General features: G+C 35.7%; 1 protein-coding gene and 1 long non-coding RNA gene across 2 annotated transcripts; one reads left to right on the top strand and one right to left on the bottom strand.

The window, feature by feature from the left end:
- Window positions 1-6,315: 6,315 nt before the first annotated feature.
- Window positions 6,316-7,862, top strand: LOC117172875. Its single transcript, XM_033361151.1, has 2 exons — window positions 6,316-6,568; window positions 6,669-7,862. Exons 1-2 carry the CDS (start codon window positions 6,356-6,358, stop codon window positions 7,011-7,013), a joined length of 558 nt encoding a protein of 185 aa, XP_033217042.1. The 5' UTR covers window positions 6,316-6,355; the 3' UTR covers window positions 7,014-7,862.
- A 1,633-nt stretch (window positions 7,863-9,495) lies between these two features.
- On the bottom strand, window positions 9,496-10,867 carry LOC117172876. Its single transcript, XR_004467070.1, has 3 exons — window positions 9,994-10,867; window positions 9,848-9,921; window positions 9,496-9,762 (listed from the first exon to the last, which is right to left on the bottom strand). It is a non-coding gene; the product is annotated as an uncharacterized LOC117172876 (long non-coding RNA).
- Window positions 10,868-11,513: the final 646 nt, after the last annotated feature.

The following is an 11,513-nucleotide window of genomic DNA, read 5'->3' as shown; positions in this document are numbered from 1 at the left end:
ACAATATAGATTAAAATGATATAAGAAATAAGCGAACAAATTGAATTGTGGAAGCAAATAAGGGTTTTTTAAACAATGAAGGTAAGATGTAAATATAAAACTGATTAATATACAACCTTCATTATAAGTTCAAAATAAATAATAATTTATTGTTTCAACAATTGAAAAATATTTGAAAATAAATTTACTTCACTTATCGGTAATAACTCACAGTTCGACGAATTTTTGAAGAAAAAAACATTTTTTAGACAAATGGAATTTGTTTGAATAATTAAAATTATATTAAGCGATGTTGATAAATATTTTACCAGACCAATGTAAATAATTTTAAGTAAAAAAAAGAGAATACAGTTCTCAAAAGCTCGTTTTTATGAAGAATTGACATTTTGGGTTTTAAGGGTAGTTTTCAGGGACCAGGCGTCGATCCAAAGAGGTGACCTGGAAGGGGCGAAATTAGGAAATTTCATACACACAAAGAGCTATGATGATTAATGAAATTGACCAATTGTATAAACAGGCTCAATTGGATTACTAACAACTTACATGTGATTATGAGATTAAATAATTTTTTATACTTGTTCTCCATTTTGTAGCAAACACGAAAAAAGTTACTACGGGCTAATTTTTTAAATTTAATTTACTGAAAATTGTATAGTTTAATACAGAAAGTGGTAAATAAATTGCAGTTTTATTGACAAAGTAAATAAACATATGTTTAACTTGTTTTAAATGGAATTTCTCGATTTATATTGGCTTTAAAATTATTTGCATGTATGCCAGATGTATAATACGTACGTTTTCAAAATCTTGATCCTTTACTTTTCAAGAAATTTTTTCAACAAATGTCTTATTTATGAACAAAAGTTGTATACAATATGTGTTTTTATAAAAGGTTTCATTTTAAAATTAATAAAAATTAATTTTTTAATTTTATTCCTTAATGTAAGTATAATATTTAATTATAAAAGACGTAATCTTTAACAAAATTGACATATTTTCAGTTTTTTTAATCTGGGAAAATATATGTCTAAAAAATTGTAGAAAAATACATAGTAATTGTTTAAAAAGCAAACGACAAATTAAGATTTCAGAAAAGTACGCATTATACACGTTATTAAAATTTTTGCAATAATTAGTGTATAACTAGTTAACATTTTGGTTAAATTGCAGAATAGGGGCGTCACCTCTGTTTTTCCTGGAAAATTTTTTTTCCGACAACAGACTATTAGAATCTTTAATTGAGGTATAAATGAAGTGATTTCAGAAGGCCAAAGTTTAAAATTATTTTTACTTTTATTAAGAAGATGTCTCAAATGTGGGTCTGTCACGGTCTTACATTATTTCTATGACCTGCCACAGGGGTGCCTTCCCGCCCCCACGAGACGGGGAAAAGGGGCAGGGGTGTGATTTAACATTATTTCTGCGACCAGTCACAGGGGTGCCTTTTTAATTAATTAATTAACTATTGAATTTTAATTATTTACAGTATTTCTGGCCGTACGGATGTTAAGTACAATCCTTTCGATGTCGTGATAGACCCATATTTGAGACATGTCATTAATAAAAGTAAACATAATTTTAAACTTTTGTCTCGTCAAATCACTTCATTAGGACTTCAATTAAAGATTCTGATAGTTTTTTGCCAAACAAAAATTTTCTTCCAACCAAAATAGAGCTGACGCCCCTATTCTGCAATTGCACCAACATTTTTAAGCATAAGACTTTTTAAATTATTTATTTTTGCATTAATTATATGTTTTTAATTAAAGCATTGATAACTGCATATAAATGTTGTTCAAACCAACTTTTTGACAAAGCATCTGTAAACAATTCTTACATTTTCGTCGCAAATTCATCATCAGCTGTCACAGTAAAAGACACTCTAATTAATGAAAAATTTGTACAATATATTTTTTCATATATGAAAAGATATACTGTATACATCCATTACCATTTATACAATAAAATTTTTCGTAAACCCATTACTATTTAATGAAAAATTAAAACTCACCTTTTATTACACATTATACGTGAATATTAAAAATGCATCATTTCAAAAGTACTTGATAATTGATTAAATTAATTTCTTAGACTTATACTTATATCTTTTGGAAGGATAATTATTACAATAAAAATAAGTATACAATATAAGTAAGAGTAAGATAATAAAAAATCCTCATTTTGGAAACTTACCCAAATGGTTTTGGATATTTCCAGGTTTTTAGCTCATGTACACATATTATTAACCGAGATATTAATCTAATTTACGAACATTGTTTTTTTAAAATTATTATTCACGTAATTCTTAATTGCTATAAAACTCAGTTTTTACATAAATCTTTACTATTATTATTTATTTCCTTATATGCAGCTTGAATTTTTACGCTACAATCTTTGAAACATCAAATTTCAGGTTATAACCAGTTATAACGTTAGAGACAGGTTCAAGGCGAAATAGCCTACTCTTCTTATTTCGCCAGTCTTCCTCCCTCTCTCATGCATATTAATTCCATCAGGCGAAATAAGCAACATATACTGTGCTTATTTCGCCAGACGTATCTGACGACGTAGCCACTCCGAATACGTTATCGAGGGCGAAGCGCGCGATTAAGAGATATCGAGCGAAGCGAGCCGTAAAGTAAGGTTATGTTTTTATTACCAGCACGCAGATGAGAAGTGAAAATCCTTCTTCTTCCTCTTTTATGATAAGAAAAAATCCTTCGTTCGTATTTCAACAAATCTTTTGGTGATGAGCAATTATAAGATGCAGAAAAAGAAAAAGACACGCGGAACACTGACTGACTCGGACGGAAAACTCTTAAATAATCTCAGCTCTCAACTGAAAGCGTGGGAAGTGGGTTTATGGCGAGACAACGGCGGGGAGAACGGCCATCATTATTTTAAACGACTGAACGCGCTTTTCAAATTTCTGATATCAGCATTTTTATTTTTTTTTCTCGTGATGCAATTTGGAATATTTGAATTTTAATAAATAAACAATATCTAGGGTTTAACTAAGATCTAATTTGATCATTATTATGGAATTATTATTTATTACTTATCTGCACGATTTATGCACGCGTGCGTCGCAGACAGCCTCTCATACGCAGTCATACGTGAAGGACGTCGTGATGGCGATATGAGACTCAATGCGCACGCACGCTTTTACCCATCACGGCGTTACGGCTGGTGATGGCAGGATGCGTGCGTTATGACTCGCATGGTGCGACTCGCACGCGTGCTTGAAGTGTGCGTCGCACGATTGTTATCTGGGTATACATACTTGAAATGTCTCATGAAGTCTGTCGTACAAATCTCCAGACAGAACCACCAGGTGGAACGTCAATGTCCTTTAGGAATTTTTCACGGTACGGACGTTGAGTGTCGTTCTCCAGCCAAGCAGTTCTCGTGTGTCAACTATGTCGAGTGGTACTCAGAGAGAGTTTTCTGAGAAATTTTTGTTACTTACAAATATCCATGAGTGAAAATTGGAATCAAATTACTCTTATATTAAAACAACACCAGTTAAATTATTCTACAAGCAATAGGAGCACGTTTTTCTAATTGAAAGGTCGGCCATTGTTTTCTTTATATTTGTACAATGAAAATATTTAACTTTTGTTCCCTTTTATATTAAAAGTAGATACCATGTGTGATGTATCTACCATTAGTTGTTGTGGAAGTTCTTGGTCCAAACCGGCAAACGCGTAAGGGCGGCTGACTTTAGGATCCGGTCTACTTCCTTATTCGATAGGATCCCGGTTTGTAGTTGTAGTCACAATAAATTTAGAGAACAGATTTGTGATTTATTTAGGTAGGAGATTACATGTAGAGGTTATCATAAGTGGCCATAAGTTGAAAGGCCTTTTTGATACTGGTTCCTGTTGTAGTTATATAGGTCAGCGAGCGATAGACAAGTTTAAGGATATAGTAGCTAAGTTACCTAGTAAATTCTATTCTGGGGTAGTTTACCCAATTGGAGTGGTAGAAGAAAACTTAGGGATGGTTAGTTTGTTATTTGAGTTTCTAGGTTATAAACACCATATGCAATCCGTTTGGCCCCAACTTTTGATTGTGAGGTTCTCTTAGGGCATAATTTTGCCGAGATTTTTGATCTTCAAGTTAAGTATAGGAAAAGACTTTGGCAAATTGAAGAGGGATTTTGGCATTCTTATGAGGGTGATAGAATAAATTTAGACCTTGAGTTAGAGAAGCCGAAAAATCGTTTAAATTTGGATCAATCTCACGTGCAAAGAAAAGAAGTTGTTGGTTTAAAATGTTCGTCACAAAGTCATGTAAATTTACATATTTTAAGTCCTGATAATATGGCGTCGCCAGGAAATCTTGTTTGTCAAGTAAGTTTTGAAACATTGCCGTGTCATCGTGTTGTTCTTGAGAATCAGTTTCAATTCCCCGTGTCCTGTGCCGGTCTCAAAGAAATACAACCGAGTCAGTTGAAGATATTAGAAAAACTCCTAGACAAAAAGATTCCGTCCATGCCGGAAAAGTTTTCAGCCACCCACCTAGCGGAGCATGTAATAGATATCCAAGGTCATCCACCAACTAAACAGAATTATCGCAGATATTCACCTAAAGTTTTAGAAGACCTGAGAGAATAGGTGGATAAGATAGAGAAAGAGGGTTTAATAGAACCTTGTGATAGTGGCTGGTGTAATCCGGTGGTGATGGCAAGGAAATCGGATGGTGGCTTCAGACTTTGTATTGATTTTCGTAGGTTGAACGAAGTTGCGAAAAAAGATGCTTATCCAAAGCGAAACATAACGGACATCCTCGATATACTTCGTTCGGCAGAATATATTTCGAAGATCGACCTTAGTCAGGCTTTTCACCAGATTCCCTTGTCCAGAGAAAGTAAAGAGTTTACTGCTTTCACTGTTCCTAGAAAGGGCCTATACCAGTATACTCGAATGCCTTTCGGTCTATCGAATTCTCCGGCTACCTTTCAACCCCTTTTAGACAGACTAATCACACCTGAATTCGAACCTTATGCCTTTGCGGATCTTGATGACATCATTATAGTTACCGAAACCTTTGATGAACATGTTTACTGACTGGGGCGTGTTTTAGATGTGATAATCAATGTTGGCCTTACCATAAATAGGGAAAAGAGTGAGTTCTGTTGCAGGGAGGTCAAGTATCTGGGGTATATGGTTAACCAGTCGAGTTTTCATGCAGATCCAGAAAAGATTGAACCGTTTACTGGTTACCCAGTCCTAAATACTTTAAAGAAACTTAGGCGGTTGTTGGAAATGGTTTCGTGGTACCGAAGGTTTATAAAGGATTTTTCGGCTATGGCTGAACCTCTATTTCGCCTGTTAAATAAAAGTCGTCGATTTATATGGGGTGAGAAGCAACAGAAATCCTTTGAGCTGTTGAAAACAGCATTAACCTCTTCTCCTACGTTAGCCCTTCCGGATTTTAACCTGGCTTTTTCATTGCAGACTGATGCCAGTAGCACTGGTCTGGGAGCGATCCTAACACAAAACGTAGATGGCACGGAGCCGATTATCGCTTACGCAAGTCGGACGATGGCCCCCTTGGAGAGGAATTTTACTGCGAGTGATCAGGAGTGTTTGGCTGTGATCTGAGCGACCCGGAAGTTCAGGCCTTATCTTGAGTGTTATCCTTTCGAGGTCATTACTGACCACAGTAGCCTTCATTGGTTGTGTTACTTGAAAGACCCAACTGGAATATTGGGACGATGGGCTACCGAGTTACTGGGAAACCAGATTACAATCAGGCATAGGAAAGGCGCTTTACATCACGTACCAGACGCTTTGTCGCGTATGTATGAGCCTGATACTGAGGTTGTGAGTTCCATCGGTGAAACCGACGATCCCTGGTATTTGCGTAGGGTAAAAAACGTTCGAGAAAGGCCATTGCAGTTTCCTGATTGGAAAATTGAGAGAGGAAGATTGTAATGCCATAGACCAAGCTCCTTCATCGACGCACTTTTAACGGATCTTGAAGCCTGAAAAGTGGATTTACCTCCAGAACTCAGGAGAAAAGCTTTAGAAGATGCCCATGGTGAAACTAAATCCGGTCACCTTGAAGTGGAAGACACAGGCACGTATGGCTCTCTTGTATTATTGGCTTGGAATGTATAAGGATGTGGTTACGTATGTTCGGTTCTGTTCCACCTGTCAGAAACTCAAGGTTGCACAGGCTGGTCCAATAGGACTTATGGGAAAGCGTGTGATAGAAAAACCATGGATGGTGGTTGCAGCGGATATTATGGGTCCGTTTCCGCCTAGTCTTGCTCATTATCAATATTTACTCATATTTCAGGACATGTTTACGAAGTGGATAGAATGTGTCCCTTTGAGGAAAGCTAATGGCGATAGTGTACAGAAGGCCTTCGAGGATTGTGCAGCTTGGTATTCGTCATTCAACTACTCCGCCGTATCATGCCCAAGCAAATCCGGTTGAGAGAGTAAACAGAGTGGTGAAAACCATGATGACTTCGTTTGTCGAAAGTGATCATCGAGATTGGGATAAATATATTCCAGATTTTCGCTTTGCGTACAACACTACAGTACATAGCACAGTGGGTTCGAGGAGAAATAAAGAGAAAGTTCACGTTAAGGATCTTAAATATTATTGGTCGGTTGATGAATCGAGAGTTAACGCGTCTTGCTTTTCCCTAGGTCTCGATGAAGAAGAAGGTGCCGAGGTTTCCCCCGACAACTGTTCAATGCCTGAGCAGGTTGACGGGAAGGTCACGCAGACCTGTTCCGAAGCCACGAGAGAAGAAGTATTGGTCGCAGACAGGACTCGAGCCATGTTGCCTCAGAGGTCGGATGACCCTCGTACCCTTCAGCAGGCCGATCGTGTCTTCGCTTTTCCCAGGGGTGCCACCTCTTCCATCGGCTTCTCCAGTAATTTGTTTGGCTCCGCGTGGGGATTCTGATGATCGCCGAATTGATGCAAATCACCCTGTAATTGAAGCCCTCGCGGAGGCAATTTTAAGGAATCTGTATCTCATTATTTAGTTTATAAGTCTTTTCATGCCGTATGTAGATTATTTGATGTTTTTTATTTCTTTTTCCTTTTTCATAGACACATGAGTTTGGTGGAAAATTTTTCTTGATTTTAACTTGTACTAAATGGCTGGGTTTTTCTGGCCGATCGAACTGAGATGCCGAGTCGAGAGTGGATTGCATGCTCCCGCTGAGTTTCACTAACCGTGTTGCCAGTCTGGGAGGGGGTTTTGTATCGTGATCTTTTTTTCTCTCTTTTCTTTTCTGTTTTTTCTTGTAAAAGAAAGGGAAAAGAGAACAAAAATACGCTGATCCACTCGACTCTTGCTGCACGAGAATCTCACATTTAGTACATAAGGTAGTTTTAAGAGGAATTCTACTTAATTCTTAGGATTGTTGGAGTAATTTAATGAAATATATATTTTTCTTGGTCGACCCATGAATGAGGCATTAGAATTCTGTAAGGTTAGGTTCGTGACGTAAGGAGCTGTCATTCGCCTGATTACCGGAATCGAGAAAAAGGATAGACTTGATTCTTGAAGAGCGAAAATTGGAATCAAATTAATCTGATATTAAAACAACACCAGTTAAATTATTCTGCAAGCAATAGGAGCACGGACTTGAGAATCAGGTGGGTGCCAGTTTTCTTTTTCGTCTCGGCATCATGTTTTTTTAATTGTAAGGTCGGCCATTGTTTTCTTTATATTTTTACAGTGAAAATATTTAACTTTTGTTCCATTTTATATTAAAAGTAGATACCATGTTCGGATACAATGAGTGAAAAACTATCTAAGTCGAAATTGCTGGAAATCCTTCATTTAATTGTTTGTGCGATGCAATCGTTTGTATTCGATCTTTAAATCTTAAGAAAGGGCAATTTTCCTCGCCATGTTTTTCAAGAAAACTAATTTTATAATGAATAAAATTTATATCATGAATATTATTATTCATAATAACCTACTTACCATAACTTACCACTGAGCAAGTCGGTAAAGGTTAAATAATCTGAATTATAGATTTTTCTCTTTTTTTTTTAATTCGTAATTATAAATCGAACGTTTTCCTTTTTTAGTGGCACTTCCACAGGCGCCTGGCGCTAGACATTTTGGTCTAGTCTTTATTTTATTAACGCTTTCAGGTCATATATTAAAAATACATGTGTAAGCACGTTAAGCAGCCAAGTAACGGCTAAATGATAAATTTAATTTTGGTTTAAAAATCCCGTTGCAAACTATTTTCATTTTTCATTATTTTCTAGAAATTATTTTTTTCTTTTTTGGCTTAAAATTTGTTGTTTACCTAATAACGTAAGTATTCTAATTGAATACGAGTATTACGTCATACAGATACAAATTCAACTGGTTGCATAAAAATTCTTTTCTAACTTACAATTAGACTATTGTTTGACGATATTTTTGGGTAGCAATCAATCTTCTTCGTCTAAAATTTTAACTATTTCACTTTTGTTAAAGTTTAATTATTTTTTGGCGAAACATTCAATTTTTCAATTAAAAATTTGACTTCTCATTGGAAATCCTACGATGTGTTAGAAAATTTACCTTTTTTTATCAAAAATTAGAACTATTTCGCTAAAAATTCATGTACTTTTTTGAAAAACGTTAAATTTGAACATTAAAGATTAAATAATTGAACGTCATTTCAATATTTCCGACTCATTGCAACCGGCATTTTTGTTTGCAAGATGCTCTCTGAAAATAAAAAACATACAGCAAGGACGTTTACTATGCAATCATACGGAATATAATGATATAACTTTAGCATACATTGCAACCCGTCGTGCATCTGTGTAATTCAAAAAAGTAGTAAATAGGCGATTTTAATTCAAGTGTTTAAATCCCCCGCGCTCGAGGTCTTGCGCTAATAGGCCATAAGCTTTGAGCCTCAGATGACTTGCGCAAAAGATGTACAACCTAATTCGGAAAGAAGGTTATGTTCCCCAGGATTCACCACGCATCCCAGAGATAAATAATGAGGTATGAATTAAAAACAATGTAACACAATATTAGAATGTGTTCACAAAAATTCTCGGGACGTGGTTTCTTTGGACAATTTTCTTAAATCTCTGTTGGCGAAATATTTTTTATTCGTTGAAATCATTGAATTATTTGAGATCTATAATTAGTAAAAATCTTCTAAAATGTTTCTATAGTAGCGGAGACGAAATTTGCAAGGTCGCTGCACAGCCAGCTTATAAGAATAATTCGCCGCTTCTTACATCTCATCATTTGAATCTCAGATTCATCGTTGCAATTTTTATAATCATACGGATTAGAAATTTCATTGCAGTTAGTCAAAAGCTTTTGATTCCCATATTTAATTCAATAAGTAAAACAACAGATTTTATCACCAATTAATTACGTAAAACCTGCAGAAATTCACTTTATTTCATTAATTAAGTTCGAAGTACAAAACGATTTTGACACTTGTCAAATGTCAAATAGCACACACGTACCGTTACATTAATGAAAACTCAGTCATTACTCTTGCAGCTGTAACCATTTTGTCAGTTGGAGCCGATAAATATCCTCTTCACAAGTGATCTATCCATTCGCCTGGGCGTTTTTGAGGTAACGAAGAAGTATACAAGCCAAGAGACGTATCCCGTGAGAATCGCCAAGCGACATATCCGGCAATATATTTTAGTCCGTCATCTGCCATTTTTTCAGCAGCCAGTGTCATTTCTAATGACTCAGAAGACCTATTTCCTCACCCGTCGGAGAAACTGTGTTTGGACATGTCACTACAATGTAAACAAAATCATAATATTAATGACTTTAATTTTTCCCCGGTACATACGAAATGTATCTATTGTGCTTTTGCCATACCATGTTATACGTCAAATGAGAAACTGCTGATAAGAAACATGCGGAAGCGCCTCACCTTAAAACGTACTGCACCGCTATTTGAAAAATTTAGAAAAAAATATTTATATTTTTTTAATACGGGAAAATCGATTTTATTTATAACCAACCTGAATCCGGCTCATTCTCATCTTCTTCACCTGCCGGCTTTTTGAATTCGACCAACTCTGAAGAAATGGATCGTCTACTTCTCCTTCGCTTATTTCTACAGACAGGATGTTGCATACTTCTTGCATTATGACTTCTTCTTTTTTACTGTCAATGAGACCCATGCTACTTATTTCGACAAAGTCATTATCAGACTGTAATGTGTCAGGGCTATCGCAGATGTTGGAATATTTAAATAAATCTGTTGCATTAACTAGAAGACTTTCTTTCAAGTCTAATTTCACATTCTCATTCACGTTTGTCGCAGACGTGGAAGTACTCTTCTGTTCCGTTGCCTTATCTTGTAAGTCCGATGCATTGATAAGACTTTTTTCACTCCTATCTTTTTCCGTGTTACAACCATCGGACAGTGCCTCCCTGGCGTGCTTGCCAAGGATAAACCATCGCAAACGATACAATACTTCCAAAGAAGTTGGATGATCGTGGCCTCTTCCAACACCGCGAAGGAATGAAAAAAATTCTCAAGACATCCTGATTTAATTGATTCGTCAGTAATTAGTCATTGCCAAAGACTTCTTGAAGATTCTTGAACAAACTTGGCAACCTATATGGATTTACTATTAAAATTTGAGATGGTTTCTGAATGGAATTCCAAGAGCGTTCCTTCTGTTATAAGTATTTATATGGATATCCATACAGGATTTTCCTGTCGACACACTAAGTCCCTAAGCATCTACATGGATTTATATGAATGTTCCTAACATGTAGTGTATATGGAATTACAAAGAAAATTTGAAGTGGTTCCTATATGAATATACAAATAAGATTCCTTTAAAATTGTGCTAATTCCCTACTTCTATATGGTTTTATATGTATTCTCCTGACATGTAATCTTTATGTCATTGCAAACAGCATTTTAAGTGATTTCTATATGGATTTTATAAGTAGGACTTTTCTGATGACGCGCTAATTACCTACTTCTATATGGATTTATATGTATCTTTCTAACACGTAATCTATATGGAATTACGAAGAAGATTTGATGCGGTTTCTATATGGATATACAAATAAGATTTATTTAACATTGTGCTAATTACCTACTTCTATATGGTTTTATATATATTCTCCTGACATGTAGTCTATATGAAATTGCAAACAGGATTTTAACTGATTTCTATATAGATTTTATAAGTAGGACCTTTCTGACGATGCACTCATTACCTACTTCTATATGAATCTATATGGGTGAAAAGGGAAAGGAAAAGAGAGAAGGAGAAAAATAAAAGGGAAAAGAGAAGAATAGGAAAAATAACAAGGGTAAAGGGAACCATTCCCCTACACCCTTTTCTCACCCCCCTTGCATTTTCTTTCCCCTCTATCAATCCCCTTCACAGTTTTCCTTTCCACTTTTATTCTCCTATTCCTCTTTAGCGTTTCCGCTTACCCTTTACACCATTTACCCTTTCCCCTTATCTTTATTTCCCCGTTCCCTCTACTTTTTTCCTATTCTCCACGTTCTCTT

This window comes from Belonocnema kinseyi, chromosome 5, assembly GCF_010883055.1.
Source record: "Belonocnema kinseyi isolate 2016_QV_RU_SX_M_011 chromosome 5, B_treatae_v1, whole genome shotgun sequence".
Taxonomy (NCBI): Eukaryota; Metazoa; Arthropoda; class Insecta; order Hymenoptera; family Cynipidae; genus Belonocnema; species Belonocnema kinseyi.
This window is presented reverse-complemented; position numbering and strand designations above follow the sequence as displayed.

Coding starts and splice junctions, on each gene's coding strand:
- LOC117172875 (XM_033361151.1), top strand. CDS start 6,356: ATGGCGATAGTGTACAGAAGGCCTTCGAGGATTGTGCAGCTTGGTATT. Junction 6,569..6,668: donor ACACTACAGTACATAGCACA/GTGGGTTCGAGG, acceptor GCTTTTCCCTAG/GTCTCGATGAAGAAGAAGGT.